The sequence below is a fragment of the Osmia lignaria genome, chromosome 14 (assembly GCF_051020975.1).
Source record: "Osmia lignaria lignaria isolate PbOS001 chromosome 14, iyOsmLign1, whole genome shotgun sequence".
NCBI classification, from domain to species: Eukaryota; Metazoa; Arthropoda; class Insecta; order Hymenoptera; family Megachilidae; genus Osmia; species Osmia lignaria.
In genome coordinates this window covers 9893974-9917349 of record NC_135045.1, presented here as the reverse complement: position 1 = coordinate 9917349, position 23376 = coordinate 9893974, and the positions used below count along the sequence as shown (strand labels likewise).

Here is a 23376-nt window from a genome sequence, read left to right as displayed (position 1 = left end):
AGCGCAAAGACAATTAGTGCGACAGCCGAAGAAAGAAAAACAAAAAGGAAAACGGAAGTCCTTTCAACAGCGTTGAAATTCAACGAAAGTTAATGGTAAAGTACACGCGGCAGAATGATCTTTAGAATCTATAGAGTTTGACTGATTGATTTTCACGTTAAAATGTTACCTGCATCTTCGCGGTAACAAGATCCGCAATGTGACGACGATCCTCCTCTTGCGAATCGCCCATTAACGACAACGCGCTGTCGTTCACCTCGATTATGTATTCCCGACCATCCTTTCCGACCAACAGCTCGATGGCGCATATGTCCAATCCCCCGAACAATTGGGCCACATGATCGACCCAAGTTCGGTGTCTTTCGCTCACTGCTAATTGCTCCAACATCGCCGAACCCGTGTTCGACTTCCAATTTCCGCTTATGCTCTTCCGCCTGGGTCAGACGTTCGCACAATCACCGTGACAATGGATTCAATGATTTGCCGTGTGCTAATCGCGATTGTTTGATTAATTAACCTCCCGGCGATAAGGTGGGATTAAGCTAAAGTTCCGTCAGAGTATTGCAAATAAATCTTAATCGTTTACGACCCACGTGTGTCTTATAGGTTTGATCGAGCGTTATTGTTTAGAATGATCTATGAAATTTGGATATTCTAATGAAGATAAATTACTTGTTCCTAGAGTAATATGATTTTGTATGTGAGATCTTCTTATTCCTACATTGACGTTTAGTCAACAAAAGTCTAAGTTCTGTGAGAAATAAATTTGATTAGAATTGCAAAAGATCAATTCCGCGTGGGTCGATTAAAAATCTACAAAACTGGTATTGTTCTAAATCCAACGCAATGACACACGAGTATCGTAACATATTAGGTGAGACAGAATGCAAAACACGGTTTGATTTAAAACTCGCGTTAGCAATTACGTAACGATCGTTCCACCTTACCGTCCGGGGGTTGAGCGATTTCCTCTTAAATTTCTACCACGGACAAGCAACTCGGTGACACTCGTGACAGACGTTTCGTGACACTCACATGAACGCCTTGTAGTTATTGCCTATTTTCTGCACGTGCACGTCGTACTTGGTGTCGATGTACGGTTCCGACGTGCAGTAAACGTTCGCCAAAGCAGCCAGCGAGGCGAGATCTAGAAACTCTTGATTCGTCTCGGCACGAGCTTTTCCAACTCCACCGTGGGCGTGTCCGAGTTTCACCACAACCGGATAACGAGATGCGCTTACCTGAAAATATCGATGATCGGTTAGAAAAAATAACGAGCACGATCAGACGCTCGATCGGGGATCGCTTCGAGCTGCCTGAACGCAATAAAATGATTCAAAATTCTACTTCCTAGGCGAGAAAATTATTCTGTAACACGAGTTTGCTTGGTGAGACAAAAAGTTGGAATCAAATAGGATACAGGATGTCTTCGAATCAGCATGTAACAATGTCTTAATGAAGAGTTGAAACGACTCTACATCCGGCAGCTAAATTAGTTCCACAGTCAAGCGTGTTAAAGAGACATTTCTAATCTCTAAGAACGATCGCAATAGTTTCTAATTTATTTCCAAACGTAATTCAATACGCCTAATAGTTGGTCCGATTTAATAATCCTTGCGTTACACGTCGATAACGACAACTGCAGACGGTTATATAACGAACGGTTGTCAAGTCGAAATGCGTTTGTCACGTTTCTGCATCGACCTATGGAGAATCGATTAACAATGCACGCGTATTCAGCATTCCGCATTGAACATCGAGGGAAACCAGTCGGATGGGACGCCTACCGCAATCTGGCCCTCTTGTCTTCGATAATCGAATACATTAACCAACATCTATGGATGAAGATCAAAGTCAGCCGATACGCGGGCGTTTGATTAAACATTACACAGGATATTCGCGTGGGCGACGTAAGATTATTAACGCGATGCTAATGTTTCAAGTTGCGAAACGAGTTCACCAAACACCATTCCCTCGGGATATCTATTTCTCTCGGCTCGAGAAGCCGAGAAGCGTATCGCTGGAAACCGACACGCTTGGCCATTTTGATAGAATACGAGGATGCCCGAGGGCGTTCGAAAACCGTACCCTGTATCCAATCGTACCGGTTCCCCTGGCTTTTAATCGTGAATCAGTTGGAGCGCAGGATCCCCAGCGACCACGAATCCTTTCTCGGTTGATTGCACGGTAATCGAGTTAGGAAAAAGAGGGTAAAGACGGCGTAAAATGTGAACGCTCGCTGGACAATCCCGTTACCGCAGATAGCCGTGGAATTCCTAGTCGATAGAAAGCAATAAGCATTAGGAGAGCTTAATAGACACTCGAACCTTAGCCCGGGGATACTTTAATCTCTTTCCCTTTCAAATACGGTAGAACCTCGACTTATCGTCACTCTATTTGTAGGAACAAGTTAATGCTCAGTTTCGAATGGTTAAAAGAAACATTATAGGAAGACCGTAATTTTGAAGCAACCAATAAATAATTGAACTGTATATACACTGTTCTATACTACTTCTACAAAGAGGGCCATTTTTGCGGTGTCTGGCTGGCTCGTTGATGGTTGTTTACAAAAGCGTATTCACGCAGAAAGAGGAAGCGATTGATCAATGAATTGGTTTGATAGGCTGACGTCCGGTCGCTGACACACCGACAGAATAATGCACAAATCGTAACGTACCCACGTGTTTGTGCCGACACGTGGGTGTCGCAAAAGTGCCTTCCTGAGCACCGCTGGACGCGTGTCCGTTTCCCCTTGTGCCACGAACACCAACGAAGGGATCAACGGCGAGGGACACGGAGATAAATCATTTATCGTGGCCCCCTCGAGCTCTTCGACGGCGAACCGAGGGGTGTCGCTTTCGATTTTCTTCCTCGTACTTGAACGTACTAAAAATAATACTCGTTTCGCCCGGTACCGGCGAACATTTAAGGTCTCTGCTTAAAACGATATTCAAAAGGTAAAAAGACCAGACGGAGAGGCGGTTAATCGAGGAACACCCATCGTTAACTGTTTGTACATTCGAATTCCTCGCGTTCTTCGAATTCGGTGATCCACGCCTATGTTAAGTTATGTATCTTCCCCGACGTAGCTCTAAATGTAAAACAAGTCTGGAAGGCCGTCAAGACGTAATTCACCGAATTTAACACGGATCGATATAGCGTGTATCTAGAAACGCTAACGCGTATTTTATCGGTTTCCGTTTATTGAACGAGAGACCCGATGGAATGCCGGTTCCTCGATTCCGAGCTGTTCGACGTTTACCGGCTGTCCAGGAGACAAAGTACGTTACGGTCTCTGGCCACGTTCGAGTTCGAGCTCGAAGGAAACGATCAAAAAGACCCGGCAGACACGTTAAATGATAGTAATCGTGGATCAAACGGTGACGAGTGGAACCCCCGCGAGCACGTTTCGGCGAACGAGCGGGACGGAGTGAGCGGGTGGGTCGAGGGGATGGAAAAGGAGGGCAAACGGTCGTGAAAAATGTAGATCGACGAAGTTCGAAAGCAGAGAGGAAGAAGACGAAGCGAAGCACCGGTGAAACCGAGCAGGGAGGCTCGATTCGACGTAGAAGGAGGACTGTGGGTGGCCGGCGAGAGACGCAAAGCGAGCCAAGGTATACACCGTCAAAAGGTGGGGGATGAGAGGTGAAACTCAGGTGGGGAGAAAAGTTTGATGGAGGGGATGGTGAAGATCACAGGTAAAGAGAGAAAGACGGGAGGAACGATAATGAAAATGCGCGAAAGAGACGGCCGCAAGAATCACGGACGACGGACGAAGAAAGGTGAGAGAGAGAGAAAGAGGGAGCAAGGCCGCGAGGAAAGTAGACGAAGAGGCAACGAGAAAATCGGAAAGAAAAAGAAAGAGAGAAATATATTTAAACGATGGAAATAAGGAGAAGGGAGAGGGGAGCGGTGGGAAAAGATCATCGAGTTGAAAAGAGAGAAAAACAGGGTAAGCCGTGGCTGAGAAACGCGACGAACAGAGAGGGAACGAGGCGGGTAAAAGTCAGAAACGGAGGACGAAGACGGAGGACAGGTATGATTGAACGCGAACGAGTAAGATGGAGAAGGTAAAAGGAAAAGAGACGGATAGCAAAGAGATGAAAAGAGAAAGAAGGAACGGTGAGATCGATGTAAGAACGTAGGAAGGAACGAGAGGCTGCCGTGTCGTTCGCGCTTGCATTGCTTTTCGAAGCTCGCGCGCGAACAGTCGACTCTCGGTGCGTGCGTGCGTGCGTGTAGGTAGATCGATAAACACACGTGAAAATCCCGTCGGTCCTCTTTCGCGTCCGATGCTATATCGCGCGAGACAGTTTGCTAAGTCGAGATTGGTACGCGCGCGCGGAAGCTCGCGAAACTCGCCGCTCCTTGCCAATTCGAAGCTCGTAGTACACGGTTCGAAGGGAAGGCGAGAAGTCCACGCGTGTTCGTATCACGCGGAACGCCGCGCCGGCTCGAGGTAAGCTCGTGATCGAGATCGAATCGTCGACTCGTCGTCAAAGGAATTCCCTGTTCGCGATTTCGTAGAATGATCGCGAGGCTTTGAGGTCAAGCAAGATAACGGTTAGGAAGGTAGAGTGCAAGTAAACTCACGGTGGACGAGGAAAGCCGAAGCGGAAGGATCTGCACGGGGTCACGGAGAAAGGTATCTGTACATCGCATGTGCGATTTTCCCATTGTGCCGTTTCCGCGTTTGTACCGCTTGTTTCTCTGCGCTCGACATGCGGCAAATGTCTTGCTACCTCAACTTATCGACCCTTGCTCGACTCGTTGCTAAACCAACGTGTATCATTTACTTTCGCAGACATGAAAATATTCGTAATTATCGTCAGGTTGATGCTGGAGAATTTTAAACAGCTACTGTCAACTGTGTCAGAATATTATTTAGTCGAACAGCGTACGCGACCGAGAATTTAGAACACACGCGATGCACTTTCGAGCCGAAGTGCTAATCTTCGATTCCGCTTCGCTTTAGATTACATTCGACGCTTTATTGAACTCGCAATCAAAACCATGACATCATTGGGTATTGACAAAAATAAACATCGCTAAAAGCAATATCGCACACTTCCACGTAATATCAATCGATCAACTTTGTTACATGATATTATACAATATGTACAATACGGTATTATCGGCTCGTTTTATGAGTAATATCATTTTCACACGTAACTTTGATACATTGAAAAGAATGATCGCAGTTAAAGTTAAAATAAGAAACAATATTACTTGTAAAATGACTTAATACTGTACATTTCGTTCGTTTTCAACAACGATTTAGCAATGTTTACAGGAAATTTTATACACGATGCGATTCAAATGCCTCGTTTCGCCAGATTATTAGTAAATATCTCGAGTCTTATGTAGCAAATAACTCGATAAATCGAAACGAGCGCGCGAAACGGCGTAGATTTGTTTATATCCAGCTCCGAACAGTACCAGATAAAATTTACGCGGAAATAAACGCTGGAATACTATTCGCACAGTGAAGAACGAAAATAACAAAGACGGAGATATCGAATCGTATCATTATGCTAATTTCGATCGTTGAACATTTATTATGTCCTATTCCCCGTGTAAGTAGCGTGTCCTGACATACCAAAAAAAAAAAAATATTTGTCAGTTTTCGCTGTTACACGTAAATAAAACTCTCACCTGGTTATATTCTATCATCGTAATATAGTCTAAGCGACAGCTCGAGATATGAATAATTCATCGTACTAATTAGTCGAGGTTTGATCTATCGTGTCCAAGGCTGATGATCATCGTTTCCCTTTGCTAGCTACTTCGCCGGTCTCGATAACGAAGACAGATCTGTGACGAAAGAAATCGACCAAGTAGTATATACCAATCGAACGAGAATTAATTAGTTCACGACGAATGGCTAAAAATTGCCAGCGGAAGTCGTCAGTTGATTATACAAAATATTCTAATCCGAGTGTTCCGCGTGATAAGGGAGATCTATAAATTCCTCCTGTATCGTGGATGTTTCGAAACGTGAAATGTAGTAAGGAAAAGAAACGATCGGAGAAGAAGTTTCTCAAAGTATGCTAATGAAATGTTAATGATATCGGACCTCCATTGCCAATTGCTGTTGACAAGGTGATAGAATCAATTTAAAAGGAAAGAACTGGAATATTATGCATGAATTTCAATCAATTACATTTCACTATTCTCATCATTGAATAGAAATAAAAATTAGATTCTACATTTATGAATTAAAATCCATCTTTCTATCGTCTTGATTAATTAAGTCGAAAGTCTATTGGAATGTTTTAATCTTCACTTTCCAACGTGAGAAACTCGTCTTATTAAGCAAACACACAAACGCACCTTTTCATCGTATTAAAATAAAGTCGTTTATCGAGCCGTTGCGTCGAACATCTATATTAAAACATGTATCTTGTTCGATCAAGAGTAATCAAAGTTTAAAGAACCGAGCGTGTCGTAAAGTTCAGGGGAACGTGAGTTTTCGTTGTAAGTTCGATCAGCAAAATCGACGCGCGTGTAATCGAATTTGATACGCTTTCGGGGAATCGATATCGATCAACGACACGATCGAAAATACACCAGTTCCAAGGTGGCAGTATTGAGCAAAAGTTATTTCGAATAATGAATAAATTAATTAACCATAGAGACGGAAAATGAAACAAACTGGTGAAACGTACCATTATCGGAAATTTTCAAATAAATGAAAGGAAATTAAATGAAACGTCGATATGTATTGCAAAGAAATCGTTCGCCGATACTGCCGATACGGAGAACCTTCGAGGAGGTTCATTAGCGCCACACGATTTCCTTGAAGTAGAAAGAGGAACGGATAGCTCGGAACCACGATATAAATCGTCTCTGGCCTCCCCACGTCGCGGTATCGTATTGTTATATCGTCGATTAACTAACCGAGGAAGATATAATCCGTAGGTCCGAGGTGGACGCAACCAACGGAGCAGTATCGGCTTGTACGATATTACGTTTATTACGCGTAGCTCCGATACGCGGAGGACCGAGTGGCGCCAACCAGCCGGCCGGTCGTCTCTCTCTCCGCACACGCGCTCTCAAAGCGTACACACAGCCTCCTCCACCTTATATACCTTTGCTCTTTCTTTCTACATGCCGTTTTATTTCCATTCGAGGGATACCTACGTACACGTAGCGGCCGGTAAAGCCGGTAGGCCATGGCCGCCGGCAGATTAGAGACGCGAATCGAATTATTTATGACGGTCCGTTTTTCGTGATTGCAATACGTCCGAGGTGCGTGTACTCGGTAAGAAGAACAGCCGGAAGATTCGTAGCCGGCCGTTGTGTTTCGATAACACCCCGGGTGTTCGAGATTCATTCTTCTTCTTTACGACAACGATAGCGTAATCTGCGGAATCTCGACGATAAATCACCGAACTATTTTCCCAGATCAAACGTTCGTTACACCCGTTGTCCGAGTTATTGGCAATTTTCTCGTTATTTACGAGCCGTCGTGTTGCCACGGCTCTGTCCCCCGTGATCGTGATTACAGTGTACCGAGTTATATGCGTTCTTTATCGCCGGCTCGTTACCGCGTATTCGGTAATATTTATACCGTATCCCTGCAAGTAAGATTGTTATTTTCAGTCCTGGTATTAATTCACCGGCTCCCATTCTAACCGTTCCGCGCATTTTCGTCAACGCGAATACGCGCGCCGGTGCCGGTGATTAACGACGTTCCTGGGCCGTTTGGCCATTATCCAACGGGGGTTACGCTGGCGCCAGTCGCCTCAATTGATTGTTTCCGCGGAATTCGCGGAACCACCTTTTCCCGGCCGATTCTCCACGGGTTCGTAGGAAAATGCTAGATTCAACGGGATGGAATGTAGTAGTCGTGTTACGGTTACTTCGAACGTGTGCTTCACGAGAGGAGTCATAGTGGTTCGTTGTTTGCGCTAACGAGCAACGCTACGAGGACTTTTAAAGCGGGCTTCGAACCGCGAACTCGGTGCTCCTTCTACCCGGAAACGCTCGCTCAATAATTACCGTACCGACAGGTCAAGAACCTGCGACGATACGTGAAATGAACGATAGCGAGCACTATAGGGAACAAGATTAGTGAATCGTTAATCGAAAGAATTAAAACGTTATCCCATTAGCGACACTGTGAATATTGCACAAAATTTTTCCCTTACTGTTATAATTATCGTGTCCGCAATTCTAGAATTTCCGACGATACTCAAAATTAGCCGATGCAATGATACCGGAATTTGACAATTTGCCAATGGATTCCATGAAGGTGTCGTAAGGGTGCAGGATTTATGCAACGAACGGAGCGATGCACTTGCACTTAAAAAATTCTAGGCAAAGTTCAAGAGACGTCGTAAGAGTGTCGTAAGACGATTTGTGAAACATCAGCGAATGAAACACCGAAGGAAACGTTGAATTCGCGGTATCTAGGTCGCGAACATCGTGAACGAGGAGCACTCGTGTAATACGTTTTACGGAGAGCAAGCAATATCTCGTACCACAGTGGCCTTGCCTAAAAGTTGGCAGCTTACGAAACAGCACGTGTCTGCGGTATCGTCGGGGTGTGGTCCCTGCGGTTTCTCCCGTTACATCATACACGAATATACATACATACGTCCAGTCTAATCGTGCACTTTCTGAGTGATTTTGCATTCCTATTCTGCATTTTCGTTTATTCCTCTTGTTTAGGCGTCGCACGACACCGGAGGACTGGCTCGCCAGGCAACGGGATTACGTGGCGCACATAATCGAGCCCGGGCTTTAATTAACGTACGCGATTATTCCTTGGCACGATCCTCTCGCCGGAGAACCGATTGCATTACGCGCGACCGATGCATTAAGCCGCGATAATGAACGGCTGTTCGCCGACTTGCACGTGTTGCCTTCATTTTAGGGGCCTGATATATTCGGTTGTAAGTAACATGCCTCGAAACGGAGACTTTGTTGATTAAGATCATTGCTACTCGAGAGTCGGAATGTTTTCACCGACGAGTTACGAGCCGTTCATATTTCAGTTGTGTAAAATTCGAGTACGGTGGACCGCATGAATTTTAAGGAGTTGTTATTTTCTTCTTTTCGCGAGCAAGGTAATCTCTCTTACAAAGTCGCTCAACTGCTGCGGGAAACGTTCGTGCATTCATATAAAAAGATACAGATAAGCTTTCAAAAAAAAAAAGAAAAAAAGAACGCAGACAAATGTTATTTATAAAAGAAGAATGCATAATTAAGTGACCTGTTTTATGCAATCCACCCTCTATTCATTTCGTTCTGGTACACCAGCAACAGCTTGTCAGCAATTTCTCATCAAAGTTACTTATTCCAGGGAATCCAACCCCCATTATTACTCACGAAGAAATTTCCATAGATTTTACTATGAACAGCTTGTCCGCCTCGTTGCAGATCACGTTCTCGGTTCGCTAAGAACACGGAATCGGCTCGCAGAGGGTATGAATCCTCAACGAGCCGCTGGTTGCTTTGAAGTGCAAGCGGATCGTAGCCGTGAATCAGCCTTGGCACCGATTGCCGTTCGTATGCGTAAGTTAGCATTCGGCAAGTTCGAGTACGCAGAAAACCTTCGTGAGTTGCTCACGATGGGACTTTTTAAAATTTCAATCGTGTACAACCGACTAAGCGATCCTCGCCTCTACGCTTTCTGACGTCTGCCGCGTTCTTTCGCGACCCAACTAACGCCACTGTTTTACTACGATCGTGACTCAGCGGCTAACAATCTCATTCATCGGAGCGGACCGAGAATCGCGACAAAACCGCCCATGAACGCCTCTGCAATCGCGTTTCATCGAACGACACATTTCCTAGGATGGAAAAGCGTTTTAGTAATTGAAGTCGTTCGTCAGATGCGACGGGCAGCGCGTTGTCTTATGTAACGAAAATAGAAATGTAAAATAATTGGGAAAAATTTTGAATAAAATATTTATAGATATTTCTAAATTGTGCAATGTTTTTAAACTCCAAATTTGATTGACATCCCCAAAGCTTATCCGGCGCATTTCTTCTATTAGCATTTCTTATTTCGACGTCTCCTCGGTCTTTCACGTTCCGCTCGTGACATTTCAAACGGCACTGGAAGATTTACAGCACGCGTGAACTTTCAGTGATAAATTTTGTTTTCTGAAATCCTAGACGACCGCACGACCGACTGGTTGCTTGTAACTCTGCACGGGGAATTAATTAGCCGTTAGAGAAGGAACTTGTAAGCCCGTTGGGAAAACGTTCTCCGCTCGTAGATCGGAATATTTTCTAGCGAAATATACGATGCGCTACTTGATTCGCGTGTTGCAAATGCAATTCCTTTCACGGAACGAAGGACCCGACCCGATTCCCGACGCGCTTTTGACAGACGTTTCATGAAGTCACGCACGCGAATAGCGTATCAACGTTGAAAGAATTCTGGAGTTTCCTTCTGTCGTTTCTCCCACGCGCGGAAGGAACAGCGATTCGGTATGCGCATCTGGATGATCGGCGGCAATGATTTCATCTGTTATTTTCACTGACGATGAGTGTCGTCAGTAGGTGGACAATATACGTTCTTAGAATAGCATATCAATGTTTAATTTCAAAACATCTAAGAAATGCCATATTAGGGATCACCTAATGATATTATGATGCACTTTCAATCTAACGATCTTCGAATTGCAAAATTATCACCGATGATAAATAAAAATAAAAAAATGTATATACTGATTTAATTCAGAAAGAAGAGCAATCCCAAAAAAAGGTAGAAAGGAAAAATTGTTTTGCCACTTTGGTAAAGAAAACAACTTGTTCGAGCGTTTCCTTTGGCATGCACGTTAAGTGCATCGCTGCAATGCCTCGTTGAAGATTCGCACCAAAGATAGAGCTATTCGTCAGTCAACGGCTCTATTTTTTCCTTGTCTGGATATAAATAGGTACAGACAATCCGTGTCAGCGGTTTGTGACCCACGAGCTGTTTTGAAACACTTTTATTTCTTCGATGGAAGTAAAAATAGCCGGCTTATTTATTCCTATACCCTTAACTGCCCTATATTTTTGGACGTGCATTTTACTAAATCCAAACACCCTGGTAAATATATCAAGCCACGCGTAATACCTATATTCATCATCATCTTCGATCCTTACGAAACAACACGAATCTTCTCTCGGATATAACCAAAAATGATTTGCTTAGTTTCTCTTCGTTCTTCATCAACCATGATTAACATATGAGAAATGGGAACAAGCGATTATGATTACCGAATTTAACCACAAATTTTATCACGCAAATTAACGTCACCAAGCGAATCAGATGCTTAGTTAATTTTTAACACCGCCTTCCGTCTGGCACAATTTGCAGCGGTTTCCTGTCGACGGTTCTTCCCCGGTATTGATTATTTTTACAAATGTATAAAAAACTTCCAAGAACGTGGTCCACCGCAGCCGCGAGAACACAGGTTCTGTGGAAACGCAGAAATTTGTTGATGCACGGTAAGGATGTGATCGGGCGCGAAAATGCATCCAGATGCGATCCGCTTGAATGGAGGATGATTCACGCGTCATTATTAGCGATCGAAGCGAGCACAGTCAGTCGTGTTTGTCGTCGATCCACGCGCGAGCCTTTGTATTAAACGCGGCACTCCGAATCGTCCACGATTACGTTTTTTATTTCGAACGGTGAATGAAGAGTGGCGGATCGTTATCGTCGAGACACGGGCCGCATTAACAAGCGATTTGACGAACAGCAAATTGTCGACCACCAGTATCGTGCCAGTTCCTCGGTTATTTACAGTGAGTCACACCGTAAATATAGATACGCATTCACGAAGACGAGCTTAAACGCGTTGAATCCTTTTAACGGTCCACGACTTTCTCCGTTGCATCGATGATTACCCTAACACCCTTGATCACAGTAATGAAACGCTTGAACCTGTCAATTTGACGCACCGCAAAAAGTTCCTTGCGTTAACGCCGCGAACGAACGATCGCGAGAACATTACATCGTCGACGTGCAATTCTGTTTATCAGACGGTCACGGTGCATTTTGCATAAATCAACGGAATCGGCTTGGAACCTGATGCAAAGGAACGCGGAGACTTGATTCACGAGGAGTTAAGTGGTTCGATAAAATTTCGCTGGGACACCTTGTCGAAATTCAAAGGTTCACACGCGAGATTAATAATAGCGAACTGCGTAAGGCAGTTATGCAAAGTCACGGGGTTCGCGAAAGATTCATTAGGGGGCAACTTGAAAGCGTGCCAGGTCTTCGTGGTTTTTTGCTCCCAACTCAACGACTCGCGAATCGACCGACTCGATATCACTCGTTACGTTTCAAAGTACGCGCATAGTAATGAGCTGCACGACGCGCTGCCCAAATTCATGATTAATCGAGCAACAAGGCTGACAAGCGGTACCGATGCTCCATCGTCGAGTAATTAAGGGTTGCTGTGGTGTCTTCGTTTCTATTATACCGCATCTGGTATCACGCGTGCTTCACGCTCCATTTTTAATTAATAATACGATACGTGGAAATAATTAAAAGAATGCTAATATACAAATTTGCACATCAAAGTAATACTGGCTGTCTTTAATAAATTGCAATTGCATGTTTCTGTTATATAAATCATAATTACTCGTAATTAATTTGTGAATGTAGCAACCATGCTACTTTCTTGGAAAACATAGTGTTCTGTATTATACTCCATGACAAACCATCCACAATTATATCTTGAATCAACATTATTATCTCAAAACGATGTACATTGTCAATTGTTTCAATTGTTACTTAAGCTGATATGACGTTTTCCATTTTTTTCTTCGTAAAATGTGCACGTTCGATAGTGCATTCTTTTCTGATTAATGTAACGTTAGATATAAGCAATCTTCCCTTGAAGTACAATGATAAAATGATATATTGACAATAAAAATTATATTGTTAAAAGAAAATTATATAAATTTCTGAATCTCTACGGAACTGTGATATCATACTCGCATAAACTTCCACAGTCTACTTATCACCATTCTTCTAAATTCCTATTTCAGTCTATCAACTTCGAAGCTGCAGTAGTATCTTCGGTTAAAATTAATCTATTATTAAATACCAGAGAAATGTTGGTTGCAGCTGCAACCTTATATCGAAGTTTCTCGTCATAAAAAGAAAAAAAAAATCGTGATATCGTAAAGGAATAACCAGTTCCGCGTTCCGAACGCGAGTCCCAATTTCACCCGGCTACATAACATGCGAAAACACTGTATCATTATTATTTTTCTTTCTTTTTTTAGCATCATCCATCTATCCGTCTACTGCACTTCCGAGTACATCGCCGTCGCGACATGACGCAACGTCCAAATTTATGATTAATCGCGGTCTGATAGGCGCGCGGTTCTCCTTTTCTGTTCCTTTTTCGGCCGAGCGAGCGAACGAGCGATCGCGAGTTTTGCACGCGCGGCGTACCAGCTCAGAGCTCATGCGTACACGCACGTACGGATGCTGCCGCGGAATATAATAGCGGTAATACGATGGAACTGGGGCAGTCTTTCTTTGACGCGCGTCTTAGAAGCCTCCACCTGCCTGGCTGTATCTCTGCGCTACGCCGGCAACCCGCGAATTTTTATTTTTGGAATCGTGCCTATCATTCGCGATCGGACCGTCCGTACGGATTCTTAAGACAATCACTTTTTCAACCGTGAATTTTTTCATGTTTTATCTAATTATTTTTTAGTGTTCAAGTGCATCCATGTGCAACTAATTTAATTTTTTTTTGTGATTAATCGAGGAGAGGATCTACTGATTAAAAAACGCTTCTGCGTTTTCTGGAAACTAGAGTGAGTTCATCTTAATCGGTTTTAATGAATAAAATTCGAATTCCATGAAATGAAACTTTCATATCTGAATCGACTTGAATTTCTGAGTACACGTAATGAACTTGATCCCATGGCTAGATAAAAATACGAGACGGTCAACAACTGTCAACTTTCTCGTACGAGCTGGATTTCCACGTTTCCGCTTTTACTCGATTTTCTATTAAATACTGTCGCAAGGTTACCATAAACATCGTATATATGTCACGTACACTTTCTACGCGAAGTTGTGGTAACGGGAAAGGTAACGTATCAGATAACGATATTTACTTTCGAACGCGGCGCGTAAAAATTTATTTCTACGAATCATCCTAACATTTATTCTCCCTGTTTGAACTGCACAATTTTCGCGACCTGGATGCTCCAGGTATTCCCGGGATTCAAATTTCTGGAATGAATCGTGCTTAGAATTCGTAGGAGAACAGGGCGATTATTTACAATTGAAAATGACGAGTCAGAAGTGTTTAACTGAGAAAAAGATAGTTCGAGCAGATGGTGGATAGTGTTTGATAAGCGGTATCTAGACGACATTGATTATTCGCGTGACACATTCGACACGATTATTATCAATTTGTAACACTTTGCTAAACACGGCGACGTACAGCTAGCACGGTGGTTTCGGAATTTAAAAGGCCGTTTATTTAATCGTCCCGTTAATCGGACGATGTTTGCCTCAAATGGCTCGGAAAATGTACATCATTTCTCGACGATTCGCGTCATCGATTTATCTTTCAGCAATGATTCGAAATCATTCGCGATACGAGCCACCGTGCTCTTTCATTCAATCGTTCGTCCGTCCGCTGATTGATCGATAGTATAATTAATACTTGTCCGGACATCTGCGTTCGCACTTGCCTTCTCATAGAGAATTTAGAACGTACAACGATTCGACTGTGGCCGAGGAAAACTGCAGATTTATCTTCTTTCTCGATGCATAGCGGACGGTGGATGTTATATTTTCGTCCGAATTATTATACGAACAAAATGTTACATTGTGTTTGCGTCACCCGCGACTTATGTCATGTTGCTCGTACAGAAACGTGACCAGCAAATTGATTATTCGAAAGTCAAAGATGAGTGACGTGTTATTGATCAAGATCGATTATTCCTGTTGCATTTTGAAACGAATCTATTCCGATGCAATGACAGATCAAGACGTTTCAGAATAAATTATCTTTCAATTTGAAACAGTTTTGTAAACAATCATTTATTGATACTCTTATCTGAATTCCTCGTAATGACCAGAAGTCGTTTCGATAATCGCATAATTTTTTGCTAATTTCATTTGCATTTTATGAATGTACTTTCTTGAATAGAAAAGAAAAGTTAGAAAGGATAAGTCGTAGAAACGAAACGTGACCTTTGATATACATTTACTTTGCGCAATAGTTTTCACATGTTTTATCAATCCATGTCACAAGCAAGAGTTCCACGATAATCGTAGCGTTAGATGTAAAAAATGCTGACTTTTCTATGAAAATATTTCACAACAAACTTGCTGAAGTCAGCGTGCCGTTTGAAAAGCTCTGCGAGTCATTTAGCTCGAGTTGATTGTGAGAGATGCTAATTACTAACCACACAAACGGCCCGTCTTCGCGCTCCCGTTAAGCATGCATGGAAATTACATCGCACCAATTTCCTGCCCCCTTTAAAAGCATCGCAATTGAATGCCCCAACTATTTACTTTCAATCGCGACCATCCTTTTTCGCTGTTCGTTAAGAAAGAATTCGAGATCCATGAAAACGTAAGTGCTAGATAAAATTTATACTCATTAATACCAGTTTCAGGTAAAGTCATTAAATCGGTCTTTACGTCGATGACACGTCGAAAGGAATGTAATCGATGCATCCTGTTCGAGGCGAACGGACGCCAATTCATTGAGGAAAATTTGATCGAGCCGTAATTCGGGTGGGCATCGATGAATATGCAAATTAACGCTGACGAAAATGGTTCTTCAATGAAATATTGTACTATCGTAATCGCCATTCTTCTTTTCTCTGGTGCACAAAATTCTTTGCTGAAATCTCTATCTCGATGTTAAAGGATCACTGTTAACGAATGTTAATTAATGTAAATGGATACCAAAGAAATTGCTTTAAAATGATAAAAACGAGGGGAGAATATTTTATCTTGCTTTCTCTTCTGTATTTATTGAATCTTTAAACGCGCATGAAATTCTTGCAAAGAGAGGAGAATCAGAGGCCAGATTTCCGATGAGATTATTTACTTTATCAAAGTTGAGAGAAATATGGAAGGCGTTTGCGATTTCAAGGAAGAGTTCTAAGAAGCACGAGTACCAGGAAACAAATGCCAGTTGCGATAACAAGAACGCAAAATTGTTTTCAATTCTTGACTTCACCTCGAGTCAACAAGTTCTTGGATCGAAGTTTCAAAGCTCCAACTCATTCCAACAATTAATTACTCGACGGGATGATCGGAAGAACGATCGATCATATACTCCACCATCGATTCTTCCTTCGATTTTCATCGAAAAACATGTTCCAACTCTTTTCCATCGAAGCACAATTTATTTTAAACAGACAACCGTGTTAAATATCTCAATGAATCTTTCAACAGACTTCCCAACCAGCCATGTACAACTTATAAATCTGTAAGAAGCACAATTTATAGAGGTCGATCATCTCCTCCTCGTAGAATAATAAATAATATTCGTTTATCCTGAGATAAGGAATGCACCCTGTCATCATTCTCTTTCGCATCGATACGGTAAGGAAATGTTAATTGAACAGGTTTCGTTCCACGCCCCTTACACTTTTTCGGCTCGTGCAAGCAGCTCGTTTTCGACAAAAATTTCGACACTCGAAATCACCTCGAGGATTACCCATCGAGTGCGATCTCTCGCTCGCGAAATCTGAGTGGAAGTTTTTAAAGCAGAAAAGCGTGCAAACTCGAAACTGTCGACACGTTTCAGAACCATACGAGCCGTTGCTATCTGTTGCAACGTGATATACAGAGTCTCAAGAACTCGCTGAGAACGCGTTCTAATGGACGCGTAAATTCGCCCACAGCACTAGGCAAACAATTTCAGGAATGTCTATGAGCGACGTTATTCGATTGCTACTACTTTGAAAGAAATACCCCGGATGCTTTAGCGCCGTGACGGCGCGTAAAGCTAGGCTCTTAGACGTTTGAAAACTTTCTTCCCAACGTGTTGTTTCAAGCAGTTAGAGGATCACCTGTTTGAACGACCTTTATTGCTCAGCAAAGCTGTCTAGTCGCTCGATTATTCAATTATCACGAGGAGATTGAACGTTGTCAAATATTTGGGCCAGGATAACCGGTGATTTAAGGCTTTAACAAAATATGAAAATTATCAGGAAGAGAAAATTTCTTGGGTTTTTCGAATTCGTTGAATCGAAATTCGAAGTAAGAAACTCGTGTTCGTAGATGAAAAGAGAACGAGGAGAGCTACTCGTATAGCGGCGAGTCTGAAAGTCGCAACTAAAGCCGCAATGAAAGCGTGAGGTTGGAGAAAGTAGACGTATTAGCTTCGTAAAAGGTTTGGTGGACGCATTAGCTTCGCTACAATTACGAGAGCTGCACTTTGTCGACGCGCATTGTGTCTTGCATGCACTTGTATGCACAAAAGAATTCTCAGAAGAGACCTTTGATGCACTGTCTTGCAATATCGAGTTACAATTGAAATGCGACAACGGGAGTTGCATTTCTATTAAAGCGAGGCTCTCAGTCGACTCAACACAGCCGACGTATTAACGAACATCATCATTAATAAAACGACGTTTGCGAAAACAAACTTTTGCTAAATATCAGCAAGATTCCTCGGCTTCCATGCGATTACGTTGATTTCTTAATTCATCTAACACAAAAAGTCTGTAAAAAATTCATCAGACAAGAAGTTCAGTGTACAGGTTGCGAATTGTACAACATCATTTCGATACTGCCACGTTAATGAAGACATTCGAAAGCGATAAACGTTACCAGAGGACGCGCGAACGATCCTTTCGCGCGATAAATTGTCGCCTCGCGCGTTTATGTTGTTGCGTAAAGTCAGGGACCGGGCGAACGAGGGACAATGTTTCCACGGTGCTCGATAAGGAGCCGTGAATCAATGGCTGTTAGAACGATTACACAATATGTTGTTCACCACTCTTCGAGTGGTACTCTTTCCTCGTGTTTCATGGTGAAACGAGTCCGAAGAACACTCTAGACTCATTCACCGCTGTCGTTCACCGACTGACTCTGAATCTCCGACTATTATTTCTTTTTTCCAAGAACGCGTAAACGAGGTGCGAATGCGAAAAAAATAACCGTACAACCTGTCGATCCATTGCTCGGTGTTTCGAGCAAATTTTCACCCATTAACGCGCGATAATCCGTCCTTTACGGTAGCGATATAGAGAAATTATCGCTCGGCTCATCTGCGCTTGTATTAGACATGAAAGAGTTATAATATTGTGTTACTCTTACTTTCGGATTACCATAAGTACGAGGTGCAACGCGAATACACGGCCTGCTCGTTTACTTTCCTATAATCTTATTCGGAGTTTAAGGTTAATTGGTGTAGCCTTGTGTGCTCATTTGCATGCTCGCAATCACAAATCTCGGTTCCATACGGGAATTATCGATCGTAAATTATATTGTACATTGTGAGCTGTCTTTAACGTGTATACGGTTGCTCGTTTCGCGAACCTCCAACGATAATGGCTCCTTATTCGACTGTAATAAAACGAGGAACACCTTTACGTCCTTCTTTCGGGGGTACGATTTACAGTATACCGATTGAATTTCTTCATCACTTGTATTTTAACGTTTCGAAGGTGGAATGTTTGGTAGGATTATTTGTATCGTAAATAGATCAATGATACCAAAAGTACCATTATTTATATCTCATTGAGGGTGGTGCAACGAGCTAACGCTGAAAGTAGAACAAGAGGAAATCAAAAGCGTGTGATACGAGTTTCATGGTGGGTTGCGAACTGCATTAATGCACATCGAATTGAATAATCACGCAAATGGATTACGATGGAAGCGAGGCAATACTCAATTTCAAGGGAAATGAAATCCTGATGCGTATGACGAATCACGTGGAACCGTGAGAGATCGTCATGGGGATGCGTCACGAGGTGTGGATCCTCGTTCACGGGCCATCGGTGTGTTTATTATTGCGAACGGAAATAAAAATAATGCGACGCTGTGCGTAGCTGCCTATGACATCAGCCGTTTGCATAATGATGCATGAAGTGCATCGAATAAACCGTTCGGTGAGAATATCGCTGGTATCATCTGGGTGTTGGCTCTATACACCGTGGAAATTCTTGCATGCAATTGAACCAAACTTTTCCTCCATTTCTCGATTCACTTTTCCTCTATCCACTTTTTCCTCATCCTCTAGGTATTCGCGAATTGTAAACGCAAACATCGGGTGAAAAGGTTTTCGGTGAACGTTTGACTTTTTAATTCTCGGGTTATTAAAAGGCCAATGCTTTCCGAGCCGTTCTTTTATTTCTTGATACACGGAAAGGGTTTTCCAAGGTTAGTTTGTAAAAACGCCCACAGGAAATTGTTGATCAATTTACCATAAGCAAACGTTGCACGGTTAAAGCAACGAACGGGTTCAATCCCCATCGAATCGCCTTCGTTATTAACATCTATTCCAGTGGAAGTAGCTAAGGCTCGTTGTTAACCGTGGATTGGCCAATAAATTTTTCGAAACGATCGCGGAACGAAGGTTTATCGGCAGCCTGGCGGAGGGTTCAACGGGGAAGCATAAATTCGAAGCGAATGCATGTTAAACGATGATCACCGGGTGCACCTACGAATTCAACGCTCATTCACAGACACTTGAGTCTGGTAAGTGCACTTGCGCTCGTCGGTGACATTGCGCGTTACGCTTCACAACCGAGCGTTACCGAGCCTGATGTATTGTCAACGATACACAGGCGTGCTTTTATCGTGGCTGCCTGAGCGCATTAACGATACGTTGTTCGATCGTTTAGCATGTACAACGCGTACCGAACAGTTTCAATCGCAATAACGTATACATCAACATATTGTTACCATTGAAACACGTTGCAATCACTTGTATAACGAAAGACTTTAATCTTTAACACGAGAACTACAACGTTTGACTAAAAATTAAACGTCGAATCGAAGGCCATTTTGAGGTCACATTTTTATATTTATAGAATAAAATGTGCATTAAATAATAAACCCGTGAAAGTTAATCGAGTGGTTTGTTTCAGGTTGACCGCCTTGTGCGTTTAAGTTGATCAATACATCTATCCTCTTCTTTTCCCTTTTCCTTTCAAAAATACACACTTCGATATGTATAGCAATTGCAATGGAATCTGTTAATTTCCTTGCGACTGTCGTAGACTTAACTCGGAACACCTAGTTTCTAGCTGTCCACCGATCTATTCTCGCAGTCCACGAAAGCGCATCGTCGATACTATCTTTCAGACAAGTCACGATGTTTCTGGTCCGTGTTCGACTTTGGTTACCATTTTACATCTATCTTTAGATCTGGTTCAGCTGACATCGATAAACTAGACCGGATTAGAACGCTTCCGTGATACGTGTTGTCTGTCCCGAAGAAATTCCTCGCGATTATACCTCGACGTTCAGCGTTATGAATGAATCTATTTCGTCATTCCATTGATATTTTCAAGAGTAACCAACTTTTGAATCACTTAATGTCGAGGAATTATCCAATCTGATTCGTTTAGACCATTTCCTCGTTCGTATTTTTGCAAGCTTATTCAAGATGCGGTATAAGCAACCATTGATAATCAGTTTCGCGGAATTCGCAGGAGCTACGCGATGAGGATCGAATAAATTTGCATTAACTAAGGCCTGCAGGTGGGCAGCTCGGCCACCAGATTTAGATGGCCAATTGGCAAATTGAGATTAGTCGTTTAGGAACGACTGTGTGATTCATCGTTGCGTTCCTTTCGCTGGAACGAAAACGAAACACGCATTCTCAGCCTTAGTCAGCTTGTTTCGCGTTCGTTTAAATAAAGTTATTCGATTGAGGCTGCCGGACAGGTGACAACTATCCCGAATCGTTCGGATATGCCTAATCGGATTTCGAAGATAAATGAACCTCAGGTTTGAACGACGAAACATTTCGACGAACACGAATTATCTCGAGCTTTATCTCGTTGCAATGATTAGAATTTTAAAAGGAAACACGAATCTTGCTTGTTAACAACTACGACTATCTAGAATTAATTATTCATGATACACGATTTTCGAACGTGTCTCATTATTTTGCAAAAATTTTGTATTTTTCAATTCCACAGATAATGGATGTAGAAAAAGATTGGTTAATTAATAGTTACACTTCTTCTATTCCCAGATGTGGCGATTAAGGTTTTGGACGTACCTTCTGCTGATAGCGTTATCGCTAGCACCGGTGCAGAGGGTTATGGCGTGTTCTTGCATGAGAAGTCACCCCCAGACTCAATTTTGCAATTCAGATTTCGGTAAGCTATTACATTAATAATCTCCCGGCATTCGATTCATCAAATTTCTCTGTTCGCGACACGGTCTGCTTATTAATCTTCACAGTTGCCTTGGTACGAGTGAAGAAGGAGATACCTATGAACGAGCACGAAATCGGCTACAACGTGAAAACCAGCAAAATCTTCAAGGTTCGTACATGGATCTATAAAAATTTTCAAATTACTCCATTCCACAAAAATCATTTAAGAATTATTTTTAATTACAGGTAAACAGCTCGAAATCGTATTACGCCCTTAAGAAAAATGTCCTATGGACCTCATCCTCGGACGGTATGTGCGGAGTGCGTCTTAAAATCGGAGAAACTTATGTTGTGAGTGGAACTACGAATGGCGATCGAGCTCGTATATCGATCTGTGGATTATCGCTTCAATGGCGAACTGTGCCTAGCAGGCAACGGAAAGCTTTCAAACAATTATATCGTCACGGTTGCAATTGCAGTGTAAGTGAACGATACTAATAAATTTTCAATTCATGAGATTAATAATTAATTTCGATCGTTCTGAATGAAAGAAACAATTATTTTTTATTACAGATCCATTATACACCATGGTGGACCAAGGGAGCGGTTCTGGAGAACGTGGGAGGAAAAGAGTGTCTATGGGAAAGTAAACCAGGCCCTGAAGATTGCCAAAATGATTACGGCATATGCATGATTGCTGGAGGCACATGTTCATGGGTTAATTCCGTGCCTTACAAGAATTGCATCAAAGAGTATCAACAGAAACGCGAGCAGCAACGAGCACGAGAACCTTAAAGAAAAATCTCTGCTTCGACCCACGCGAGAGTTCTACGATCAAACGAAAAGTCGATCATGTTGGCGGGAAATCGGCATTGGCCAACACCAGCACGCTATGCTAAAGTTTGCGATCATCGTTCTCTTGCGTGAAAAGCGTTTGCGGAACGTAAACTATCACGGTAAAGCATCAGAAAATTAATGCTCTTTTACGACGAGTTTCCAAGGAGAAGCATTAATTTCTTGACTGCGTAACCGTCTATTTATTGCCGCGTTTTCCAGCGAAAGTATTAATTGGTCGGTCGTGCCGGCGAGTACAAAAGTGGTTCATTAAACAAACACGAAGCAGCGAATCGAACTGCTCCGACTGTTGTTAAAAGTATAATATAATCCAACGAACTCTTGAAACTGCTTGCATTACCATAATAAGTTATTTCGGGATCTGTAGCATTGCGTTTGTGTCGTCGAATCTTTCGCGTTCAATTAACCTACCCTTCTTACTATTCATCCCTCAAATGGTCTTCCTTCCGTACTCGAATCAAAATCGAGGATATCGAGCGAACCTTATTCAATGTTTAATTTATTCGCGTTATGAAGATAGCTCGCGATAGAGTTCAGTCTACATTGATTCCGGATTGTTACTCGTTCGACGAGAATCGGACGAGAAGCGGTTAGCCTCGCTCGATTTTTAATGAAATCATTCGACGAGCTCGAGCGCAAAAATAAATCGACTGAATCCGATGCAGCGAGCGTATTCGATACCGATTGGCCATCCCCTTAGTTGTACATATTAGGCTATTCATGTATATTATGGATTTTTAAATTATTTTCATGTTTATTTTGTAGACTCGTCTCGTCTATGCGTTAGAAACTGCGCGAAGGATATTTGATTTTTAGTCTAGGAATTATCGAAACAAGGTAACGTTGAATGTATTTCAATTATGAAAGTTACTGACAAGGAATAAAAATTTTTCATTTGGAGCCCTAAATAATATTTAGAATTTTTTCATTTGAAATTTATGGTGACTTTCACTAATGGTCTTCGCGACATTCAACGTGTTAACATTGTTTCATTTCGAAAACGAAAATGAAACGAAACCCACGATTCGGGTAGAACTTTAGTACAAAACATTGGAAATGTATTGTTCGACGCGTACAAGTTGGCATTTCTTATCACGATAATCTGTATAGCACGAGACGATGTATGTTTAGTTGATAGTTCTTCCATTTGATAACTTTTGTAAGTATTACAATACTTAAGAGATGGGAAATAAACGAGAAACGCATAGTCGTTCGTTCTGTAAGCATTCAAAAG

The 23376-nt window shown here is 42.4% G+C and overlaps 2 protein-coding genes across 7 annotated transcripts in view; one reads left to right on the top strand and one right to left on the bottom strand.

Annotated features, from left to right (window-relative positions):
• The window catches only part of Syn (synapsin), a 35687-nt gene that overhangs the window by 6265 nt on the left and 6046 nt on the right, over positions 1-23376 (bottom strand). For both annotated transcript variants that reach the window (XM_034327338.2, XM_034327337.2), the window contains exons 7-8: positions 1036-1241; positions 170-434 (exon numbers count right to left, since the gene is read on the bottom strand). In XM_034327338.2, the coding sequence (XP_034183229.1) occupies positions 170-434; positions 1036-1241 (471 nt within the window). The remainder of the gene's footprint in view (positions 1-169; positions 435-1035; positions 1242-23376) is intronic.
• On the top strand, positions 74-23365 carry Timp (Tissue inhibitor of metalloproteases). Of its 5 annotated transcripts, none has more exons than XM_034327341.2 (5): positions 74-95; positions 21162-21288; positions 21374-21456; positions 21534-21767; positions 21861-23365. In XM_034327341.2, exons 1-5 carry the CDS (start codon positions 93-95, stop codon positions 22080-22082), a joined length of 669 nt encoding a protein of 222 aa, XP_034183232.2. In that variant the 5' UTR covers positions 74-92; the 3' UTR covers positions 22083-23365. The 5 variants fall into 5 exon arrangements, with proteins under 5 accessions (XP_034183232.2, XP_034183234.2, XP_076548386.1 ...); XM_034327343.2 differs by lacking the exon at positions 74-95 and adding an exon at positions 4195-4645; XM_076692271.1 differs by lacking the exon at positions 74-95 and adding an exon at positions 4333-4459.